Here is a 25,274-nt window from a genome sequence, read left to right as displayed (position 1 = left end):
CACTGAACCTTGGGGAACACCACTGTCGACCATCCGCCAGTCTGAAAAACAACCATTTACCATGTCTCACTGTTTTCTGTCCTCAAGCCAATTTTTATTCAAGTTGACAGACCCTCCTATTCCATCAGCTTCAATTTTGTTAACCAACCTTTTACATGCTTTCTTATAATCCAGATAGACAACATCCATTGCATTCCCTTCATCAACCTTCTCTGTTATTTCAAAAAATTCAATTATATTAGTCAAGCACTGTATGCCTTTTACAAATCTGTGCTGGCTATGATTAATTCACTCAAACCTCTCCAAGTGCCTGTTGATTTTTTTCCCTTATTATTGTTTCTAAAACCTTAGCCACCACGGATGTTAAATGGATCAGCCTGTAGTTACTAGGATTGTACTTATACCCTTTCTTAAAAAAGGGTGTCGCATTTGCCACTCTCCAATCCTCTGGCACCTCCCCTTCGCTATCGAGGGCAGGTTGGAAGATTATGGCAAGCCTTTCAGCTATCACTACTCCCACTTCCTTCAGCAACCTGGGATAAAAGCCATCTGGACCAGGCCACCTATTCACTCTAAGCACAGCCAGCCTTTCCAATACATCCTTATCAATTTTCGTGCCATCCATTATCTCTACCATCTCCGCTTCGAGCAATATTTTTTCAGCATCCTCTTCTTTAGTAAACATCGATACCAAGTACTCATCAAATATTCTAGCCTTGCCCTGCACCTCTAAGCATACATTGCCCTGTTTGCCTGAATTTTGCCCCACCTCTTACTACCCACTTACATGCTGGTAGAAGATTTTTAGGTTCCTTTTTAAGCTAACTGCCATTCTATTCTCATATTGTCTCTTTGCCAGTCTTAATTTCCTTTTCACTTCCCCTCTCAACTTAATGTATTTGACCTGGTTCTTGCTTGAAGAAATCACCTGACATACATCATCGCATCATATACACCCTCTTTTTTGTTTCATCATATTCTCTATCTCCCTCGTCATCCAAGAAGCCTTGACTTTGGTTTTCTTACCTTTCGCCCTTGCTGGAATGTACCTAGCCTGTATGAAACATCTCTTCCTTAAAGATCATCCATTGTTCCATCACAGTTTTCCTGTCTTCCTTGTCTGTGTTTGGTTCCATTTTCCCCTGGCTAGATCCCCTCTCATCCCAATGAAGTTAGCCCTCTTCCAATTTAGAAGTTCTACTTTAGATTGTTCCTTGCTCTTCTCCATTATTAATCTAAACCTTACGATACAATAATCACTCTTACCCAAATGTTCTCCCACAGACACTTGGTTGACTTGGCCCAACTCATTCCCCAGCACCAGATCTAGCAATGCCTCTTTCCGAGTTGAACTGAGAAAATACTGATCAAGGAAGTTCCCCTGAATACAGTTCAGAAATTCCTCCCCCTCCTTACCCTTTATTCTAAAATTACCCAAATATTGATTGGGATAAAGTCCCCCAATATCACCTTTCTATAGTTCTTACACAATCCTCCCTTTCCAACACTACAATTTCTTCCCTAATCAGTAATGCCAACCTACCTCCCTTTTTCCCCTTCGCTATCTTTTCTGAACACTTTGTACCCTTGAATATTTACCGCCCAGATCTCATCATTTTTAAGCCACGTTACTGTTACTTCAACTGATAAGTGGCAAGTAACATTTGCGCCACACAAGTGCCAAGCAATGACCACCTCAAACAAGAGAGAATCCAACTATCTTCCCTTGATGTTCAATGGCATGGCCATTGCTAAATTCCCCCACTATCAACATCCTGGGGGTTACCATTGACCAGAAACTGAATGAGACCAGCCACATAATTGCTGTGGCTGCAACAGCAAGTCAGAGGCTGGGAATTCTGTGGCGAGTAACTCATCTCCTCACTTCCCAAGGTCTGTCCACCATCTATAAGGCACAAGTCAGGAGTGTGATGGAATATTCTCCACTTGTCTGGAAGGGTGCAGCTGCAACAACCCTCATGAAGCTTGACACTATCCAGGACTAAGCAGCCCGCTTGATTGGCACCCCATTCACCACCTTCAACATTCACTCCCTTCACCACTAATGCACAGTGGCAGCAGTGTGTACCATCTACAAGATGCACTGCAGAAATTCGCCAAAGCTCCTTCAACAGCACTTTCCAAACCCTTGACCTCTACCACAAGGGCAAGGGCAGCAAATGCATGGGAACACCACCACCTGCAAGTTCCCCTCCTAGCCACACACCATCCTGTCTTGGAATATATTGCTGTTCCTTCAATGGCGATGGGTCAATATCCTGGAGCTCCCTTCCTAACAACACAGTTGGTGTACCCACATTCCGAGGACTGAAGCGGTTCAAGAAGGCAGCACACCAACACCTTCTCAAGGGCAATTAGGGATGGGCAATAAATGCTGGCCTAGCCAACGACACTCATATCCCTGCTTTTTGTGGTACAGATGAACAATATCGACATAAATGTAGGGGGCATGATCAAGATGTTTGCAGACGACACAAAGATTGTGGTAGGTGGCAAGGAGGATAGGTGTAGGCTCCAGGAAGATATTGATGGTCTGGTCAGATGGGCAGAGGTGGCAAATGGAATTCAACCCGGAGAAGTGTGAGGTGATGCATTTGGGGAGGTCAAACAAGGTAAAGGAATACACGATTAATGGGAAGATACTGAGAAGTGTAGAGGAAGTGAGGGATCTTGGAGTAAATGTCCACAGATCCCTGAAGGTAGCAGGACAGGTCGACACGGTGGTTAAGAAGGCATATGGAATCTTTTCCTTTATTAGTTGAGATATCGAATATAAGAGCAGGGAGGTTATACTGGAACTGTACAACTAATTGGTTAGGTCACAACTTGAGTACCGTGTGCAGTTCTGGTCACCTTATTACAGAAAGGATGTAATTGCACTAGAGAGGGTTGAGGAGATTTACGAGGATGTTGCCAGGACTGGAAAAATGCAGCTATGAGGAAAGATTGGATAGGCTGGGGTTGTTCTCCTTGGAACAGAGAAGGCTGAGGGCAGATCTGATTGAGATGTACAAAATTTTGAGGGGCCTGGTAGAGTGGAAGTGAAGGGTCTATTTAACTTAGCAGAGAGGTCAGTGACTTGGGTGCAGAGATTTAAAGTGATTGGTCGAAAAATTAGAGGGGAGATGAGGCAGAAAGCCACAACTCATTCAAAAGGAGTCTGGATATGCACCTCGAGTGCCGTAATCTGCAGGGCTATGGACCAAATGTTGGAAAGTGCGATGAGAATGGGTGGATCATTTTGCATCCAGCATAAACACGATGGGCCAAGTGGCCTCTTTCTGTGCATTAAACATTCTATGATTCTATGAAAGAATAATATAAAATACATTATATTCCCACACGGTTATTTGTGCGTGTAGCTCACCAACTTTATTCATCACACTTTATGCGTTGATATACATACATGCATCTCAGGTAGTGCACTCCAGATCCAAACCACTCACTGCGTAAAAAAGCTTTTCCTCATGTGGCCACTGTTTCTTAGGCAATCATTTTAAATCTGTGTCCTCTGGTCTCGCCCCTTCTACCAAGGTGAACAGTTTCTCTCCATTTACTCTGTCTAGACCCCTCAGGATTTTGAACACCTATCAAATCTCCTCTCAGCCTTCTCTTCACTGATGGAAACAATCCTTGCTTCTCCAATTGATCCACATAACGGAAGTCCCACATCCCTGGAACCATTCTGGTCATCTCAAGTCTTTACATCCTTCCAAAAATGCGATGACAAGAATAGGACACAATACTCCAGTTGCGAATGAACCAGAGCTTTATAAAACTTCCATCAATAACTTCCTTGCTTTTGCACTATATGCTGCTATTTATAAAGCCCAGGATCCTCTATGGCTTTTTTAACTACTTTCTCAACCTGCCCCACCTTCAATGATTTGTGTACATAAATGCCCAAGTCTCTGGTTTCCTGCATTCCCTTTAGAATTGTGCCTTTTATTTTATATTGCCTCTCCCCACTCTTCCTACCAAAATGTATCACATTACATTTCTCTGCATTAAATTTAATCTGTCACATCTCCGCCTATTCTTCCAGCCTATGTCCTCTTGAAGTTTATCACTAGCCTTCTCACAAGTCCCAATACTTCCAAGTTTTGTGCCAACTGCAAATTTTGAAATTGTGCTCTGCACATCCAAATCTAGGTCATTAATACATTAAGAAAAACAGTGTTTTTCTAGTACCAGCCTCTGGGGAACCCCATTGCAGAGCATAAGAACACAAGAAATAGGAGCAGGAGTAGACCATATGGTCCATCGAGCTTGCTCCACCATTCAGAACAATCATGGCTGATCTTAGGCCTCAAGTCCAACTTCCCGCCCGCTCGTCATATCCCTGGAGTCCCTGAAAGACCAAAAATCTGTCTATTGTAGCCTTAAATGTATTCAATGATGGAGCATCCACAACCCTCTGGGTTAGAGAATTCCAAAGATTCACAACCCTTTGAGTGAAGTAATTTCGCACCTCAGTCCTAAATAATTGGCCCCTTATCCTGGGACTGTGCCCCAGAGTTTTAGACTCTTTGACCAGTGGAAACAATCTCTGAGTGTCTACCCTATCCAGCCCCTTCCGAATCTTCTGTGTTTCAATGAGATTGCCTCTCATTCTTCTAAACTCTAGAGAATATAGGCCCAATTCACTTAGCCTCTCAGTATAGGACAAACCCCTCATCCCAGGGGCCATTTCGTGAACCTTTGCTGTACTGCCTCCAATGCAAATCTATCCTTTCTTAAATGTGGAGACCAAAACTGCACACAGTACTGCAGTCTCAAAAACAACCGCTCACCACTACTGTCTGTTTCCTGTTGCTCAGCCAACCTCTGACCCACGTTGCCACTTTCCCTTTTATTCCACGGGCTTCAACTTTGCTGGCAAGTCTATTATGCAGCACTTTTTCAAATGCCTTGTGGTGTAATGGACTTCCAAATCAACCACATTATCCTCATCATAGTTTCCAATAACTTCCCCACCACTGATTGTCAGCTAACTGGCCTGTAGATTCCTGGTTATCCTTCTCCCTTTTCTTGATTAGTGGTATAACATTCACAGCCCTCCAGCACTGCTCCTATACCCCATGAGGCCTGAAAGATTGTGACTAATGTTTCTGCTATTTCTACTTTTGCTTTTTCAGCAACCTAGGTTGCATTTTATCTGGACCAAGTGACTTACTAACTTTCAGTAATGTTGCCTGACTTGCTGAGTGTTCCCAGCATTTTCTGTTTTCATATAAAATGACACTGCTCCATTAAGCAGAACACAAGGTCCCTACCTCGGAACTCAGGCCAGATTCTGTTCTTCCAGGTGTCGACACACACAACAATAATCAGACCGAATGCAATGAGGAATACCAGTCTCAGTGAGGTTAGTGCCAGAAACCTGCCAGGAAAAATGAAAATGTAAGCAACTTGCAGAATTGTAATCAGTTCCTGAATACCAAGCAATCACTTGCATTTCTGCAGTAATCTCTGAAGTGATGGATCAGAACTGGACACAGGGCAGGAGGGAAAATAGAGGGTATCTGGAATGAGCTGCCTGAGGAGGTGGTGGAGGCAGGAACAGTAGCGACATTTAAGAGGCATCTGGACAGGTACTTGAATGAGCAAGGCATAGAGGGATATGGAATTCATACAGGCAGGTAGGATTAGTATAGATAGGCATTATGGTTAGCATGGACGCGGTGGGCCGAAGGGCCTGTTTCTATGCTGTACGACTCTATGATACAGAAAGGTCCTGAAGGTTTCAGGGAGGGAGTTTATCAGGGAAGAGAATACTTAAGATATTATGAATTTGTCTCAAGATCACAGACGAACACTTGTCAGCAACTTGCAACACTTTTAGGCTGAGGGTTAGCAGCTGAAGTTCACATACCAAATATCCACATGACCAACAATTTAATTAACACCTGGAACCAAGCTTCTGCATCCTGGTTCATCAACAGATCAAAGAACCAGTCTACATTCTTCCAATAATTTAAATTTACAGTATTCAAAGTTTAGTTCAGGGGAGTCACTTTGCATCTCAACTCCAATCATCCATAACATACAATATAGATGCTTCCCCCATGACAATAACTTGCTCTTACTCAGTGACTGAAACAAATTTAGACTGGCATCTGCATAAGGGACACTGAGCCAGGAAGGATAAAAGGAGCAGTCAAATTGATTTTGAGGATGTTTTTAAAGTTAGAGAAAAGTAGAAGGACAAAGGGGTTTAGGGAGGGAATTCTAGATGGTACGACCCAAAGGCTGAGGAGAGCACAAACGGCTACAGTTAGAGGACTGGAGAGTTCCGCTGGAAAGATAGGGTCGGAGGTGATTGCAGAAACAGGTTAGGGTAAGGCCATAAATAAAAGCAAAATACTGCAGATGCTGGAAATCTGAAATAAAAACAAGAAATGCTGGAAATACTCAGCAGGTCTGGCAGCATCTGTGGAGAGAGAAACAGATTTAACATTTCAGGTCAATGACCCTTCTTCAGAACTGGAAAAGGTCTGAGCCCCTTGTCTTTTTAACCACTTTCTCAAACTGCCCTGCCACTTCCAGTAATTTGGGCACATATACCCCAGGTCTCTGTTCCTACACCTCCTTTAGAACTGTACCTACATCTCTGCATGAAATTTCATCTGCCACACGTCTGCCCACAGACCGTCTATGTCCTTTGTAATAAAGGCCTGCTACCTGAGCCGAACCAGACGGGACCAGACATGTGTCGGGGTCGGGTCGGACTTCCGGGCTCAGGTCAGATCGGACATGCTCTATCACCACATCAGGTAAGTGACTCTAATGTAAATTTATTTTTTGGACTTTAAAGGTGGTTTTGTTACAGTTATTTTAAGCTTGTGCAAGTAAGGAACAAAGTGAAAAACGGAAGGTAAGTTAACTGATGGTTGGACGCGGGTAAAAAATGGAAAGACTCGGGCCAGATTGGGCTCGAGGGTCGGATGGGATTCTGTCGGGCTCGGGTCGGGTCTCATTTGCAGACCCAAGCAGGCCTTTGCTTTGTAAGCTGAGGCACAGAATATAAGATGAGGGAGGTTATGCTGGAAATGTATGAAACACTGGTTAGGCCACAATTAGAGTACTGTATTACTGTAATACAAAGCAAAATACTACAGATGGTGGGAATCTGAAAGATAACCAGACACTGTTAGAAATACTCTAGTCAGGCAGTATCTGTGATGAGAGAAACAGTTAATATTTCAGGTAAATAACTTTTCAATCATTGCCAGCATTTTGTTTCCAGTTCCGAAGAAGGGTCACTGACCCGAAACGTTAACTCTGCTTCTCTTTCCACAGATGCTGCCAGACCTGCTGAGTGAATCCAGCATTTCTTGTTTTTGTTTTGTTTTTATTACCGCCTACAGTTCCAGCCACTACATTACAGGAAGGGGAAAGGCAGCGCTTACAACCAAAAATACAGGCCCAGAGCCGAGTGCCGGCGGAACCCGACCCCGACCATCGCGCGGGTCAGTGGAACGCCCAGGCCAGGGAGCCAACAGCAGGTATCCGCCCGGCCTGGCTGTGCCTTTCCGCCTCATGTAGCGTGAAGCCTGACGCCGACTGCACCCTTCCCGGGCTCCCGCTTACCAGAAGCCGGCGTTGGCGCTCAGGTACAGCAGCAGGCTGTGTAGCGGCCTCTCCCACACCAACACGCTCTGCCAGTAAGTCAGCACCGGCTCGTAGTGTCCCAGGATACGGAGTAGCTGCTGCTGCCTCCGGAGCTGGTGATCGGAGTCTGGGCCCGAGCCCCCAGTCCCTTCACAGCCCACAGGCCGCACTGTCCCCGTCCCCATCCCCGCCGCCATCTTAGTGACGCGCTGCCTGGAAACTGAATATTAATCAGAAAATATGAATATTAATCCATAAACGTAAATATGGACGAGGGGGTTTCTGGCGCCTAAACATCGATCAGAAAGCTGTGAATGCCCATCTTTTTATTCATTCATGGGATGTGGGGGTCACTGGCTAGGCCAGCATTTATTGCCCATCTCTAATTGCCCTTGAGAAGGTGGTGGTGAGCTGCCTTCTTGAACCGCTGCAGTCCATGTGGGGTAGGTACATCCACAGTGCTGTTAGGAGGGGAGTTCCAGGATTTTGACCCAGCGACATTGAAGGAACAGCAATATAGTTCCAATATAGAGTGACGCAGTGGTTAGCACCGCAGCCTCACAGCTCCAGGGACCTGGGTTCGATTCTGGGTACTGCCTGTCTGGAGTTTGCAAGTTCTCCCTGTGACCGCGTGGGGTTCCGCCGGGTGCTCCGGTTTCCTCCCACAGCCAAAGACTTGCAGGTTGATAGATAAATTGGCCATTATAAATTGCCCCTAGTGTAGGTAGGTGGTAGGGGAATTCAGGGAAGGTGGGGATTATTGTAAGATTAGTATAAATGGGTGGTTGATGGTTGGCACAGACTCGGTGGGCCGAAGGGCCTGTTTCAGTGCTGTATCTCTAATAATAAAAAAATAAAAAGTCAGGATGGTGTGTGACTTGAAGGGGAACTTGCAGGTGGTGATGTTCCCATGTATTTGCTGCCCTTGTCCTTCTAGGTGGTAGAGGTCACAGGTTTGGAAGGTGCTGTCGAAGGAGCCTTGGTGCGTTGCTGCCACTGTGCATCAGTGGTGGAGGGAGTGAATGTTTAAGGTGGTGGATGGGGTGCCAATCAATCAAGCTGCTTTGTCCTGGATGGTGTCGAGCTTCTTGAGTGTTGTAGCAGCTGCAGCCATCCAGGCAAGTGGAGAGTATTCCATCACACCCCTGACTTGTACCTTGTAGAAGGTGGACAGGCTTCGGGGAGACAAGAGTTCCTAGCCTCTGACCTGCTGTTGTAGCCACAGTGTTTATTTGGCTATTCCAGTTCAGTTTCTGGTCAATGGTAACCCCGAGGATGTTGATAGTGGGGGATTTAGCAATGGTAATCCCATTGAACATCAAGGGGAGATGGTTAGAGTCTCTCTTGTTTGAGATGGTCGTTGCCTGTCACTTGTGTGGCACGAATGTTACTTGCCACTTATCAGCCCAAGCCTGGACATTGTGCAGATCTTGCTGCAGCTGGACATGGGCTGCTTCGGTATCTGAGGAGTCGCGAATGGTACTGAACATTGTGCAATCATCAGCTGACATCTTCACTACTGACCTTATGATGGAGGGAAGGTCAATGATGAAGCAGCTGAAGATAGTTGGGCCTAGGACACTACCTTGAGGAACTCCAGGACTGAGATGTTCGGCCTCCAACAACCGCAACCATCTTCCTTTGTGCTAGGTATGACTCCAACCAGCGGAGAGTTTTCTCTGATTCCTATTTACTCCAGTTTTGCTGGGACGGTTTTAGTTCCTGAGTTTGTCCCTGTGCACCGGGTCATTATTCCAAACTGAATCTAAGAACTGATTTGGATTAATCGACTGGATCAGCTGCTCAAGTGCAGAGATTTCCAGAATTGTTCCAGGATGGGGGATTTTAGTTATAAGGTTAGATTGGAGAAGCTGGGGTCGTTCTCCTTGGAACAAAGGGGTTTGAAGGGAGATTTGATAGGGTTGTACAAGATTATGATAGGTTTACATAATGTAGACAAAGAAAAGCTGTTCCCCTTAGCTGATGGTACAAGGACTAGGGGACAGAGGTTTTGGACAACAGATGGGGGGGGAATGTGAGGAAGATTTTTTTTACGCAGCAAGTGGTAATGACCAGGAATTCGCTGCCCATAAGGATGGTGGAAGCAAAGATGATTGATTTCAAAAGGAAATTGGATGGGCACTCGGAAATACACTTGCAGGGTCTTGGGGATCGAGTGGGACTGACTGGATTGCCCAGAGAGAGCAGGCATGAACTCGACGGGCCGAATGACACCCGCTCTGCCGAGCTGGAGTATTTATACTGCGCACGCGCAGGGCGGACAGTCGGGCTGTGCGCATGCTTGGTACAGTTGGCGGGAGGAAGAGCGGCGATGCCTCGGGAAATTATCACCCTGCAGCTCGGCCAGTGCGGCAACCAGAGTAAGTGGCTGGTGCGGGGAGAGTGCGATCTTATTCGGGGATTGGGCCTGGTGCTTGCACTGAGGTGGTGGTTGGGCCACCAATCCTGCCGCTTCCCTGTCTCACTCGGCCGGGAGCCTGGTCCACACACACTGGCCTAAAGGCCGACACTTCAGGAGGCAAATTGTTAACCGCCCCTCGGCCAAAGCTTTTGCTGTTGTCGGGAAGGGCCCAGTTTGAACCGGAGCTTCGCCACAGCCCGGCAGAGTCTCCGCCAACTGCATCCCGGCACTGTGAGCACCTTTGGTGCACAAGCTCTGCCCCGAACCCGGTACCGGCTCTGCCCCGGGCAATATGACTACTAAACCTCAACAACAGCCTTGAATTAGAAAACGGATTTAGGACAGAAACACTGACAAGGTGTTTCACAGGTTTAAAGCAAATGGAGGCGACAATAGTGGCTGGAAGGTTGGTCAAAGTGATTGGTTTTGAGGGGAATCTGAAATGAAGCGAAGGCGGTGGCGAGGCAGAAGGATCTAGAAAGCTCAAGGTACAGATAACGGTGGAAATGATGCACAAGAATCTAAAGTCGGGGGGGGGTGGGGGTGGAGGAGGTACTTTGGAATAAACGAGTCTGGAGGTGGCAAATCTGAAAGTCTTTTAGCAACAGCTGGCAACCTTTCAGAGGTGGAAGTTCTTTTGTAGCGATTCGATTCACATTGTGACTTTGGGTCAAACAGGATGCTGGATTTGAACACAGTCTTGTTTAGTTTGAGAGAGTGATTATGGAGGGAGATGGAATCTGTTGGGAGGGTATAACGTTTGCGATTGGATCAAAGATAATGACTTTAATCTCTTTCTGGAGGAAATTACTCGTCCAAGGCTAGACCAATAATATGACAGCATAAAAGTGATAGAGGGAGTGTTGGGTGTCATTTGCACCTTTTTGGAAGTGGACCATAACTTTGGATAATGTGGTTAAAGGGCAGCATGTAGTTGTGGAAGAGCAGTTATGGATCCTTGGTAGGCTGCAGTAATGGTGTGGGAGTCAGCAGAAAAGCCATTGGTTGAGACTCATTATTCTTGAAGGCAATTAAGAATGAGCATTAAGACACCCACATCCTCAATCACAGAATTGTTACAGCACAGAAGGAGGCTATTTGGGCCATCATATCTGCACCAGCTTTCTGAGCATTTCACCCTGCCTTCTCCCCATAAGCTTGCACATTCCTCCTTTTTCATATAACTGTTGAATTCCTTTTTGAATGCCTCGATTGAAACTGCCTCCACCACGCTCTCGGGCAGTGCATTCTGGACCTTAACAAAACGCTGCATGAAAAAGTTTTTCCTCATGTTGCTTTTGCTTCTTTTACCAATTTAAATTTATACCACTTTAAATCTGTGCCCTCTCGTTCTTGATCCTTTCATGAGAGGGAACAGTTTCTCCCTATATATTCTGTCCAGACCCCTCATGATTTTGAATACGTCTATCAAATGTCCTCTCTGCCTTCTCTTCAAGGAAAACAGTCCCAACTTCTCCAATCTATCTTAATAGCTGAAGTTCCTCATCCCTGGAATCATTCTCATGAATCTTTTCTGTACCCTCTCATGCCTTCACAGCCTTCCTAAAGCATGGCGCCCAGAACTGCAATATTGCAGCTGAGGCTGAACTAGTGTCTTATACAAGTTCGACATAACCTCTACAATAAAAGCATGATAGAGCCTCCCTCAAATGGCCCGGAATGCATACTGTCCATCCGACTGCTGTCCACCTCTGGTCCAGTACACCTACTCAGCATCGATGCTCCAACGCTTTGCTCCCCATTTGAAGCTAAAGACCAGTTCTACGAGGAACTCCATAATATCATTAGTAGCATCCCCAACACCGAACACCTGTTCCTGCCGGGGGACTTTAATGCCAGGGTTGGGGCCGACCATGACTCATGGCCCTCCTGCCTTGGGCGCTATGGCGTTGGAAGGATGAATGAGAACGGGCAGAGACTGCTTGAGTTGTGTACCTATCATAACATCTGCATCACCAACTCGTTCTTTCACACGAAACCCTGTCACCAGGTTTCATGGAGGCACCCAAGATCGCGTCATTGGCACCAGCTAGACCTCATCACAAGGCGAGCCTCCTGAAACAGTGTTCAAATCACACGCAGCTTCCACAGTGTGGACTGCAACACTGACCACTCCTGGGTGTGCAGCAAGGTCAGACTCAGACCAAAGCAGTTGCATCATTCCAAGCAGAAGGGCCACCTGCGCATCAACAGGAGCAGAATTTCTCATCCACAGCTGTTACAAAAATTTCTAAATTCACTTGAAAAAGCCCTTCAAAACACTCCCACAGGGGATGCTGGGACCAAGTGGGCCCACATCAGAGACGCCATCTATGAGTCAGCTTTGACCACCTATGGCAAACGTGCGAAGAGGAATGCAGACTGGTTTCAATCTCATATTGAAGAGCTGGAACCTGTCATAGCCGCTAAGCGCATTGCACTGTTGAACTACAAGAAAGCCCCCCAGTGAGTTAACGTCCATAGCACTTAAAGCAGCCAGAAGCACTGCACAAAGAACAGCCAGGCGCTGCGCAAATGACTACTGGCAACACCTATGCAGTCATATTCAGCTGGCCTCAGACACCGGAAACATCAGAGGAATGTATGATGGCATTAAGAGAGCTTTTGGGCCAACCATCAAGAAGATTGCCCCCCTCAAATCTATATCAGGGGACATAATCACTGACCAACGCAAGCAAATGGACTGCTGGGTTGAGCACTACCTAGAACTGTACTCCAGGGAGAATGTTGTCACTGAGACTGCCCTCTATGCAGCCCAGCCTATACCAGCATGGATGAGCTGAACGTACAGCCAACAAAATCGGAACTCAGTGATGCCGTTGATTCTCTAGCCAGCGGAAAAGCCCCTGGGAAGGACAGCATTACCCCTGAAATAATCAAGAATGCCAAGCCTGCTATACTCTCAGCATTACATGAACTGCTTTGCCTGTGCTGGGACGAGGGAGCAGTACCTCAGGACATGCGTGATGCCAATATCATCACTCTCTATAAAAACAAAGGTGACCGTGGTGACTGCAACAACTACCGTGGAATCTCCCTGCTCAGCATAGTGGGGAAAGTCTTTGCTCGAGTCGCTTTAAACAGACTCCAGAAGCTGGCCGAGCGCGTCTACCCTGAGGCACAGTGTGACTTTCGTGCAGAGAGATCGACCATTGACATGCTGTTCTACCTTCGTCAGATATAGGAGAAATGCCGTGAACAACAGATGCCCCTCTACATTGCTTTCATTGATCTCACCAAAGCCTTTGACCTCGTCAGCAGACGTGGTCTCTTCAGACTACTAGAAAAGATTGGATGTCCACCAAAGCTACTAAATATCATCACCTCATTCCATGACGATATGAAAGGCACAATTCAACATAGCGGCACCTCATCAGACCCCTTTCCTATCCTGAGTGGCGTGAAACAGGGCTGTGTTCTCGCACCCACACTTTTTGGGTTTTTTTTCTCCCTGCTGCTCTCACGTGCGTTCAAGTCTCCAGAAGAAGGAATTTTCCTCCACACAAGATCAGGGGGCAGGTTGTTCAACCTTGCTCGTCTAAGAGCGAAGTCCAAAGTACGGAAAGTCCTCATCAGAGAACTACTCTTTGCTGACGATGCTGCTTTAACATCTCACACTGAAGAGTGTCTGCAGAGTCTCATCGACAGGTTTGCGGCTGCCTGCAATGAATTTGGCCTAACCATCAGCCTCAAGAAAACAAACATCATGGGACAGGACGTCAGAAATGCTCCATCCATCAATATTGGCGACCACGCTCTGGAAGTGGTTCAAGGGCTCAACTATCGCCAGTAACCTGTCTCTAGATGCAGAAATCAACAAGTGCATGGGGAAGACTTCCACTGCTATGTCCAGACTGGCCAAGAGAGTGTGGGAAAATGGCGCACTGACACGGAACACAAAAGTCCGAGCATTTCAAGCCTGTGTCCTCAGTACCTTGCTCTATGGCAGCAAGGCCTGGACAACGTATGTCAGCCAAGAGCGACGTCTCAATTCATTCCATCTTCGCTGCCTCCGGAGAATCCTTGACATCAGGTGGCAGGACTATATCTCCAACGCAGAAGTCCTCGAGGCGGCCAACATCCCCAGCATATACACCCTACTGAGCCAGCGGCGCTTGAGATGGCTTGGCCATGTGAGCCGCATGGAAGATGGCAGGATCCCCAAGGACACATTGTACAGCGAGCTTGCCACTGGTGTCAGACCCACCAGCCGTCCATGTCTCCGTTTTAAAGACTTCTGCAAACGCGACATGAGGTCCTGTGAGATTGATCACAAGTCGTGGGAGTCAGTTGCCAGTGTTCGCCAGAGCTGGCGGGCAGCCATAAAGGTGGGGCTGAAGTGTGGCGAGTCGAAGAGACTTAGCAGTTGGCAGGCAAAAAGACAGAAGCGCAAGGGGAGAGCCAACTGTGTAACAGCCCCGACAAACAAATTGTTCTGCAGCACTTGTGGAAGAGCCTGTCTCTGTAGAATTGGCCTTTATAGCCACTCCAGGCGCTGCTCCACACACTACTGACCACCTCCAAGTGCTTACCCATTGTCTCTCGAGATAAGGAGGCCGAAGAAGACTGCGGATGCTGGAAATCTGAAATAAAAACGAAATGCTGAGCAGGTATGGCAGCATCTATAGATAGAGAAGCAGAGTTATTTATTTATTTAGAGATACAGCACTGAAACAGGCCCTTCAGCCCACCGACCAACAGCCACCCATTTATACTAACCCTATCACCTACCTACACTAGGGGCAATTTACAATGGCCAATTTACCTATCAACCTACACGTCTTTGGCTGTGGGAGGAAACCGGAACCGGAGCACCCGGCGAAAACCCACGCGGTCACGAAGAACTTGCAAACTCCGCACAGGCAGTTCCCAGATTCGAACCCGGGTCCCTGGAGCTGTGAGGTTGCAGTGCTAACCACTGCGCCGCTGTGCCGCCCCAGTTAATGTTTCAGGTTGGTGACCTTTCATCAGAACTGGCAAAGGTTAGAAAGGTAATAGGTTTTAAGCAAATAAAGCAGGGGTGGGAGGAAAAGAGAACAAAAGGGAAGGTGTGTGATTGGACAGAGGGCCGGAGAGGTTAACTGAGGAGTAAGTCGTGGGGCAAAGGCAAAGAGTGTGCGCTAATGGTGTGGTAAAGGACAAAGCATTAAGGCAGAAAGTTATTACCTGTTTGTGGGATGTGGGCGTCACTGACAAGGCCAGCATTTATTGCCCTTGAGAAGATAGTGGTGAGCTGCCTTCTTGAACCGCTGCAGTCCATGTGGGGTAGGTAAGGGAGTTCCAGGATTTTGACCCAGCGGCAGTGAAGGAACGGCGATATAGTTCCAAGTCAGAATGGTGTGTGACTTGGAGGGGAACCCGCAGGTGGTGGTGGTTCCGTGCATCTGCTGCTTTTGTCTTTCTAGGTGGTAGAGGTTACAGATTTGGAAGGTGCTGTCTAAGGAGCCTTGGTGCATTGCTGCAGTGCATCTTGTAGATGATACACACTGCTGCCACTGTATGTCAGTGGTGGAGGGGATGAATGTTTGTGGATGGGGTGCCAGTCAAGCGGGCTGCTTTGTCCTGGATGGTGTCGAGCCTTTTGAGTGTTGTTGGAGCTGTACCCATCCAGGCAAGTGGAGAGTATTCCATCATGCTCCTGACTTGTGCCTTGTAGATGGTGGACAGGCTTTGGGGAGTCAGGAGGTGAGCAGCAAATACAGTATACTAAATTGAAAGAAGTACGAGTAAATCACTGCTTCACCTGGAAAGGAGTGTTTGGGGCCTTGGATAGTGAGGAGACAGGAGGTAAAAGGGCAGATATTACACCTCCTGCGATTGCATGGGAAGGGGACGAGATGTCGGGGGTGATGGAGGAATGGACCAGGGTGTTGCGGAGAGAACGATCCCTTTGGAATGCTGACGGGAAAGGAAGATGCATTTGGCAGCGGCATCATGCTGGAGGTGACGAAGAATGATCCTTTGGATGTGTAGGCTGATGGGGTGGAAAGTGAGGACAAGGGGAACCCTATCGCAGTTCTGGGAGGGGAAGGGGGGAGGGGAGAAATGCAGGAAATGGGTCGGACGTGGCCGAAGGCCCTGTCAACCACTGGGGACAAATCCTCGGTTATGGAAAAAGGAAGACATATCAGAAGTGCTGTTGAAGGTTGCATCATCAGAGCAGGTGGGCCGGAGAATGGAGTGGAGCCCTTACAGGAAGCAGAGTGTAAGGAAGTGTATTTGAGGTGCCGAGGATACTGTATGCTTTATTAACTGCTCTCTCAACCTTTCCTTCTACCTTTACTGACCTATGCAGGTATACACCGAGATCCCTCTGCGCTTGCACCCCCTTCAGAATTTTACACTTCATTTTATATTGTCTCTCCATGTTCTTCCTACCAAAATGTATCATTTCACATTTCTCCACGTTGAATGTCGCCTGCCACCTGTTCGCCCATTCCACCAACCTGTTTATGTCCTTTTGAAGTTGCACCACAGTTTTGCCAGCTGCTGCTCAAGTTCAAAACACGGAGCTCAAGCTGCTGCAACTGATGACGCCAGTTTATTCCCTAATTTAGGTAAGGTAACTAGGAAATTCTCACCAGCCAATCACCTACCTACCTTCCTGTGGTGTCAAACCATCAGTTTTCTTTCTGAACATCGGTTCCGAACCTACAGACTGGCTGCGGCTCTGCTCCCTCTGTTTCCCGCCTCGCTTGCGCTCTCGCTGTCTCTTGTGATCTCTCTGCGCCCTGCGCCCCCCCTCCCCCTCGTGCCCCCCCCCCTTCCCCACGCCCTCTCACTTGCTCTCCCTGGCGTGCGCGCTCTTGCTCGCTCTCTCTCTCTGGCGCTTGCTCGCGCTCTCTCTCTCTGGTGCTCTTTCTCTGGCTCTGTATGACTTGCTCCACAAATGAGAAAAGAAAATATCCTGGCTGCAATTTTATATGTAAGGGTGCAGCCTAGTTAAAGGTGCTTTTAGGGAGCTGGACAATAATAAGCTGTGGCGGCAGATTGAATGATTAACATTTTTCAATGTTGCAAACTGGGGCCGAGTAAGGATAATGTACAACAAATATTTGTGGCTTTCAGTGCTGCACTGCTGCAGTTGTTTGCAGATAAGAAGTTAAGCCATGGCCCAGTCTGACATTGTGCTCCCCTCCATGATTAATGTATTATACACATAAGTAATGTCACAGATTGTAACCTTGATTTGCGATCAAAGGGACCATGCACTGGAGATGTTGTGCAGCACTGGCTGGATGACATACTGTCCTTTTCTTGATTGAGTGGCTGAACGGGAATGCAATTCTTGAACAAAACAAGCAGCAACCCATCACATTAATGTTTTTTCAGTAGCAGTCCTTTTAGCTTTTCATAGAACGGTGGTTAGTTTGCACAGGTTGAGACTGTCCAAATAATTTCTCTGAGGGAGAGGAAACTTTCATGTCATCAAATTGAGCTGTATTTTAAACTTGCATAGCTGGTCAGAAGGCATTAGGGCTGGTCAGAAGGCATTAGGGCTAGCCAGCATGCTGCTCAATTCTATGCCCTCCCATGATGGATGTTATCTGCAAATGTAATGCCCTGTGTTCTAACACTGATTTGTAGTCTGAGGAACCTTTGTGCAACCAGCAAATGAATAAATGATCAGGTAATGTTTTTGACTGATGGAGGCGTGCTGGCCAGCACACAGAGCATCCTCTTCTTGCACTGGGATCTTTTTTCATGTGATCACATGGACACAAAGGGACAGAAGGCTTTGAGTTAGTGAGGTTAAAATACTTTTGAGGCAAGGCTCATCATAAATTAAGTGAGAAAATCAGAGAAAAAAATAAGGTTAGCATAGGTTCATAGAGTAGGAATATAGTGGGGGGTAAAAATAACCACATAGGTTAAACATCAAAAGGAGGAGAGGGAGATGTTTAAAGAAGGGTGGGTCCTTCTGAAGGCGCTGCTGTTATTGGTGGGCAAAGGGAAGTGGGCACGCAAGGCCAGTGTCACAGAAATGGGGAGGTGAGGTTGGTATTATAAAGAAAGAACTGCATATCTAATGCCTTTTGTGACCATAGGCCACCCCAAAGTGCTTTACAGCAAATGAAGTACTTTTGAAGTTTAGTCACTGTTGTAATTAGGAACCGTGACAGATAATTTGTGCACAAGTTTTCACAAACAGAAAGGTGATAATGAATTTTGTGGATCGATGTTGTGAGGTTATCCAGTGGGAGCATTGGAAGAGTTGAATCTGGAGATGATGAAGGCATTGATCATGGTTTCAGCAGATGGTTGAAGTGGTGGCAGAAGTGAATCATATGGAGGTGGTGGCTTTTGTTATTGAGAGGATGTATTTGGCTGGCTGGTTATCACAGCATAGGGTTGAATGACACACGTGGGTGGCTGGTTCAGCCTGAGGCTGGGGGCGAATAGGAATGGAATTGGTGGTGGATTTCATAATTTGTGGCAGGGGCTAAAGATATCAGTCAAGTTCCCAATGTCCCAATGTTTCACTAGAGGTAATTGCAGTACCATCAAGACTGACAACACGGAGGCAATGGAGTGGTCAGAGGAAGTGGTGGAAAGGTGGAACCAGTTGTTATCACGAATGTGGAAATTGACACTATTTTTGGGATGATGTTGTTTGGGGCAGCATCTTTTAGATAGGATTACATTGGGCCAACTGGCCTGTTTCTTTGCCATATATCCAATCAGTCCATGTAGGTGTGTATGCTCCACTCAAGCCGCCTGCCACATTTCCTCATCTAAATCTATCATTGTAACCCTCTATTCCCTTCTCCCTCATGTTTTTCTAGCTCCCCCTTAAATGCATCTGTACTATTCGGCTTCAACCACTCTGGTAGCGTGTTCCACATTCTCACCAATCTTCAGATAAAGAAGTTTCTTCTGAATTCCCTATTGGATTTCTTGGTTACTATCTTATATTGATGGCCTCTGGTGACGCTATTACCCACAAGTGGAAACATTCTCTCTGTGTCCACTCTATCAAATCGTTTCATAATTTTAAAGACTTCTATTAGGTCACCTCTCAGCCTTCTTTTTTCAAGAGTAAAGAGATCCAGCCTGTTGATCCTTCCATGATATGTATACCCATGTATTTCTGGTACGATCCTTGTAAATCTTTGCACCCTCTGTAGTGTCCATATCCATTTTATAATATGGTGACCGGAACTGCACACAAGTGTGATCTAATCAAGGTTTGATGCAGGCTTTGCATAACTTCCCTACATTTCAATTCTGTCCATCTAGAAGTAAAGCTCAGTGCTTGGTTTGTTTTTTTAATGGTCTTCCTAACCTGTAGCACAATTTTTAGTGATCGGTGTGTTTGTACTCTGAGCTCCCTTTGTTTCTCTACCCCACCTAGACTTGCACCTTGCAAGTAATAAGTGACCTATTCTTCCTGCCAAAATATGCCACCTCACATTTAACTGTGTTGAACTTCTTTTGGCAATTATTTGCCCATTCTGCAAGTTTATTAATGTCCTCCTGTAATTTGTTGCAGTCCTCCTCAGTATTAACTATTTCCCCCCCCTATCTAGTAGAGGATCAGGAGTGGGCCAAATATAGATCCTTGTGAAGCTTCAGAAATAATGGTGGGAAGGGAAGCTATTGCTGGAAAAAATATTTTCATTCAATCATGGGATGTGAGCTTCGCTGTCAAGGCCAGCATTTATTGTCCATCAGAGGAATGGCTTTAATGGTGGATGAAGTGTTCATATGTGTCAAAGTATACATGGTTATAGTCACACGTGTTTTGTGACTTCTGTTAGGGCTGCAATGTAAAAAGTAAAAGGAAAATTAAAAGTAGGATCACAGAAGCATGAAGTGCAAAATCTAGTTAAGGGGATGAAAATATGATCAAGATATAAGGAAGTGAGAATGTGGATAATACTGTTTATGGTCATTAGAAAGTAAAAATCCGGTTTTTACCACAGTTTTCCAGTCCTTTTGAATATTGTGATGGAGCTGGAGTACAGTCAATGTGACAAATCTGATCAAGAAGGGGTAGAAAGATGAACTGACTGACTAAAGATCCTCAGTTGTTTACAAGCTCTTTAAATCCAAAATTTGCAACAGAAGTAGTGAGTATATGGAAATACAGAGGCTAATCAAAGAGGATCAACACAGATTTGATAAAGTTAAGTTTAGCTTGACAAATGAGTATTGTAAAGAAGGACTAATTGAATAGAATAGGGGAAACAAGGGATGTGGTATGTAAGGATTGTCAGACGTTGCTTGTTAAGATGTCACGCAGGAGCCTTGTTACAAAAATCAGATGTATGGTGTAGGAAGCAGTATAGCAGCATGGATTGAAAGTTGATTGACAGAATGCAAAAGGTAAGAGGAGAAACAATGTTGCTCCAATTGGAAAAAGATTGGATGTGATGTACATAAGGGTCAATACTGGATCCACATTATTCTTTGGACTTCGACGGTTTGTACTTGGGCATAGGGAGCACAGTATCAAAATTTGCAGACAACACAAAAATGAGTTTAAACAGAGCAAGTAGGAGTGCAGGAGGACACACGGAGTCCCATGGAATGGGAAGACTGATGTTGAATACAATTTAATGTGAAATACTGTGAGTTGATAGGTTATGGCGGGGGCGGAAACAAGCAGTGGAAAGAAGCTGAATGTTGTACAGAACAGATCTGAGTGCAAATAGATAATTCTCTGAAAGTAGATAAAGCCATTAAAAATACATGATTTTGGCGTTTAGAAATAGAATGTGGCCAGTAGAATACTTGTGCAGCTTCAGGGACACTGTCATGTAAAAGTCTCATGCACAGTGTGGGATGATGCCATAGATGGCAAGCTATAGTTCTGAGGGGAGGCTTGATTTGGGACTACTTGTACTGGAGCAGAGAAGGCTAAGATGAATAAAGAGTTTTAAAATTATGAAGAGGGTGAATAGGGAAAGATGATTTCCTCTGGTTTGAGTGTCAGTGACCAAGAGGTGATCGTTTTAAAATCATCACTAGAGACTGAGGAGAGGAGTTTGGAGAAATTTCCTTACACAAGAAGTGTAAGAGCATCGGATGCTTAATCATGGGAATTTTTGAGGGACTGGCAATTGCTTTTTTTAAGGGAATTTTTTAATATATATGTGTGTGTGTGTGTGTATATGCAGGGCTATGACAAAAGTGCAGGATATTGCGATGAGTTTTGGATTTTTCTATCAAATGCCAATACAGACATAATGGGCTGAATGGCCTCCGTTTGAACTGTAAACGTCTAGGAACCACTAAGCCGATAGTTTAAGTTCAACATCTTGTCTGAAAACGACACTTGAGACAATACATCACTTCCTCAGTATTATGCTGAAATGTCAGCCTATGTATTGACACTTTGTGCTGAAGTATATGGAGACTTGAACGCTTAAACTTCTGGATCAGAAGTGAGTGACTAATACTCCGCCTACTGCAACATTTTTAGAAATATGAACATTTTGAAAATGCTGCAGTAAGGAATACATCCTACCCGGTATGCTGCCTGATTGCCCAGCAGCAGCAATGAAAACAACTTGCATTGATATAGAGCTTTTAATGTAGAAAAATGTCCCATAGTACTTCATAGCTGTGTGATCAAAAATATGGATGCCAAGCCAAAGAAGTAGGAGGGATGACAAAAAGCTTGTTAAAAGTGAGATTTGGGCAAGATCTGCAGGGAGTTGGAAGGGCTTATGGAGTGAATTCCAGATCGTGGACTGAAAGCACAGCCGCTATTGGACTGAAGGAAGTGGAAATGCACAAATCTTGAGAGGTGTGGGAATGGAGGGTTTGGGAAGGTGTTTTCGGGCTGGAGAAGGTTACAGAGATGAGGAAGGGTAAGGCCATGAAGGGAGTTATACACAAGAGTGAAAATTTTAAATATTGAGGCAATCTTGCTTCTACAAATTAGTTTTAATACCAATATTTTCCAAAACTTGTGACCTGCAATTTGTGGCAAGCCTCTTCTGAAACCAAATCACTGCATTGTAACAGGAAAGTTGTTGGTTTCTTTTTCCCCAGCCGTTCTACTGAGTCCAACGTCTAAACTGTCTAATGAGGCCGGTGCTGAATGTGAAAGCTGTTTTGCAAGGGGAAGGGGTTTAGTCACCCACCCCTGCTACTGCTGAGAGTGCTTGACAGCAGTCTGGACAGCAGTGATGTTGCCTGCAACAGGAATATAACCTGCATGGAGAGAAAAGAAAGTTCCCCCACCCAAAAAATTCAAATTATTTTGTGGTTAAAAATTTCTTGCTACAAATGTCACCTCTGCAAAGTACAAGAGAGTACTGGGACAGGATTAAAGGTTTATTTACTGTGATAAAGAACGACACATTCCATTGGAATGTCAAAATGTAACTTTGAGGCTGCTTTCATTGTGATCTTCATGTATTTTCATAGTTGGCTTTGAGTTCTGGAAACAACTTTGTGCAGAACATGGTATCAGCCCTGAAGGGATTGTTGAAGAATTTGCCACTGAGGGAACTGACAGGAAGGATGTCTTCTTCTACCAGGTTTGGCTACTAGTCATCTCCTAACTGTCATACAAAAAGCAGGCAAATACTTTTAGCAGTCTCTGCTATCGCCATCAATAGCTTCTCTTTCCATTCCTGCAGTAACCTCTTGTGGCCCCTAAGGATCTATCTTTGACCCCTCCTATTTCTCATCTACATGCTACCCCTCAGCAACATCATCTGAAAACGCAATGTCACGTTCCACATGTATGCTGGCAACACCCAGCTCTACCTTGCCACTACGTCTCTTGACCCCCCCCCACTGTCTCCAAATTGTCAGACTGCTTGTCTGACATCAAGTACTGGATGAGAATAAATATTCCCCGCTTAAAAATATTGGGGAGACTGAAATCACCATCTTTGATCCCTGTCATAAACTACTCTCCCTCACCACTGACTCCATCCCTCTCCCAGGCAACTGTCTGAGGCTGAACCAGACTATTCCCAATCTCGGTGTCATATATGACCCCGTGGAGAGCTTTCAACCATGTATCTGTTCTCACTGAGACCACCTATTTCCACCTCCCTAATGTCGCCTGACTCTGCCCCTGTCTCAGCTGTTTGCTGAAAACCTCATCCATGCCAGACTGCGCACTTCTAACGCACTTCTTGCCAGCTTCCCATGTGCTACCCTCTGTAAAATTGAGGTCATCTAAAACTCTGCTGCCTGTGCTGTAACTCATATAAATCCAGTTCACCCATCACCCCTATGCTTGCTACCTGCACTGGCTCCCTCCCAGTTAAACAACACCTTGATTTTTAAATTCTCTTCCTTGTTTTCAAATCCCCCCATGGTCTCGCCCCTTCCTATCTCTGTAATCTCTTGCAACCTTACAACACTCTGAGATATCTGCAGTCCTCTAATTCCGGCCTCTTGAGCATCCCCGATTTTTAATCACTCCACCATCTCTTCAGCTGCCTGGGCCGTAAGCTATGGAATTCCCTCACTAAACCTCTCCGCCTCTCATCCTCCCTTTCCTCCTTTAAGACGTTCCTTAAAACCTACCTCTTTGACCAACCTTTTGGGCATTTTCCCTGATATCTTATGTGGCTCAGTGCCATATTTTGTTTTGTAATGCCTCTGTGAAGCATCTTCGGATGTTTTATTATGTTAAAAGGGCTATATAAATATAAGTTAAAAGCAAAATACTGCGGATGCTGGAAATCTGAAATAAAAACAAGAAATGCTGGAACCACTCAGCAGGTCTGGCAGCATCTGTGGAAAGAGAAGCAGAGTTAACAGGGTCACTGACCCGAAACGTCAGCTCAAACTAGTCTCAGACAGCTGTCAGTAAGGTTTTTGAAAAAATTAATTCTCAGTATGTGGGCGTAGCTGGTAATGCCGGTATTTATTGCCAGTTCTTACTTGCCATGAGAAGGTGATGTTGGCTGCCTTTTTGAACTGCTGCTGTCTGTGTGCTGAAAGTGCTGCCACAGTGCTGTTAATTGGGAATGCCAAGACTTTGATAAGTGATGAAGGAACAGCACTATATGTCCAAACCAGGATGCTGTGTGATTTGGAGGGCAATTTGGTGGTGATAGTACTCCCATGAACTGTTGCCCTTGTCCTTCTAGAGCGTTACAGTTTGCTTTCTTTCACAAATTAGGGAAGGAAGATCTTTTCCTGATTGCTATCCAATGACTATTGCTTCAAACTGCATATGTGAATGTTTGGGAGGCTGGACTGTGATAGCCACATAAATAGCCCACTGAACACTCACTCTGCTTTTACACTAAGAATAACTGTTTGAGGGATGTAACAGATAGTGCTGATGCTTATGGGACCTTGCCCAAGCAGGAATGGCTGCCTGCAGAGGAGGGGAGAAAATTAGAGGGAAGGAGGAAAAGAAACAAAAGCCTTTTTGTTTGAAAGTAGAAGATATTCGCCTGTTCACCTTTAGCTTATAGGGCACAATCTATTGTTCTGACTGCCTTATGGCATATTTATATTGGAGATCTGCCAACTGAAGGGGCTTTCCAGTGTCCGCTCCTTTTTTTTTTTATTCACAGGCATCTTCTGAAGGGCAATTAGGGATAGGCAATAAATGCTGGCTTTGCCAGCAATGCTCACATCCCAAGACCGAATTTTTTAAAAATGTTGTACCTCTTTAAAAAGGGAGCAAAGGATAGACCGAGTAATTAGAGGCCAGTCAGTCTAACGTTGGCAAATTATTGGAATCAGGAGAGACAGGATAAACTGTCACTTAGAAAGGCACAGATTAATCAAGAATAGTCAGCATGGATTTGTTAAGGGAAGATCTTGTTTGACCAACTTGATCAAATTTTCTGAAGTAACAAGGAAGATAGATGAGGGTAGTGCAGTTGATGTGGTCTACATTGATTTTAGCAAGGCTTTTGACAAGGTCCCACATGGCAGACCGGTTTAAAAAAAAAAAATTCTATGGGATCCAGGGAAATGCAGCAAGGTGGATACAGAATTGGCTCTGTGGCAGGTTTTAGCGACTGGGGGGCTGTTTCCAGTGGCGTTCCGCAGGGCTCAGTACTGGGTCCCCTGCTTTTTGTGGTGTATGTTAACAATTTGGACGTAAATGTAGGGGGCATGATCAAGAAGTTTGCAGATGACACGTAGATTGGCCGTGTGGTAGATAGCGAGGAGGATAGCTGTAGGCTGCAGGAAGATATTGATGGTCTGGTCAGGTGGGCAGAAAAGTGGCAAATGGAATTCAACTTGGAGAAGTGTG

General features: G+C 45.6%; 2 protein-coding genes across 5 annotated transcripts in view; one reads left to right on the top strand and one right to left on the bottom strand.

Moving 5' to 3' along the window:
- Positions 1 to 7,838, bottom strand: part of retreg3 (reticulophagy regulator family member 3) — a 50,736-nt gene extending 42,898 nt beyond the window's left edge. For both annotated transcript variants that reach the window (XM_068013704.1, XM_068013705.1), the window contains exons 1-2: positions 7,615 to 7,838; positions 5,298 to 5,404 (exon numbers count right to left, since the gene is read on the bottom strand). In XM_068013704.1, coding sequence (XP_067869805.1) covers positions 5,298 to 5,404; positions 7,615 to 7,832 — 325 coding nt within the window. In that variant the 5' untranslated portion in view covers positions 7,833 to 7,838. The remainder of the gene's footprint in view (positions 1 to 5,297; positions 5,405 to 7,614) is intronic.
- tubg1 (tubulin, gamma 1) overlaps positions 7,562 to 25,274 on the top strand; it is a 102,809-nt gene continuing 85,096 nt past the window's right edge. For 2 of the 3 annotated variants that reach the window (XM_068013708.1, XM_068013706.1), the window contains exons 1-2: positions 9,908 to 10,016; positions 22,460 to 22,572. In XM_068013708.1, the coding sequence (XP_067869809.1) occupies positions 9,968 to 10,016; positions 22,460 to 22,572 (162 nt within the window). In that variant the 5' untranslated portion in view covers positions 9,908 to 9,967. Of the gene's footprint in view, positions 8,079 to 9,907; positions 10,017 to 22,459; positions 22,573 to 25,274 lie in introns of those variants that run through there. The other variant, XM_068013707.1, reaches the window with a different exon arrangement.

The sequence above is a fragment of the Heterodontus francisci genome, chromosome 33 (genome assembly GCF_036365525.1).
Source record: "Heterodontus francisci isolate sHetFra1 chromosome 33, sHetFra1.hap1, whole genome shotgun sequence".
NCBI lineage: Eukaryota > Metazoa > Chordata > Chondrichthyes > Heterodontiformes > Heterodontidae > Heterodontus > Heterodontus francisci.
Note: the sequence above shows the minus strand (reverse complement) of the source record. Positions and strands in the feature narration are given on the sequence as shown.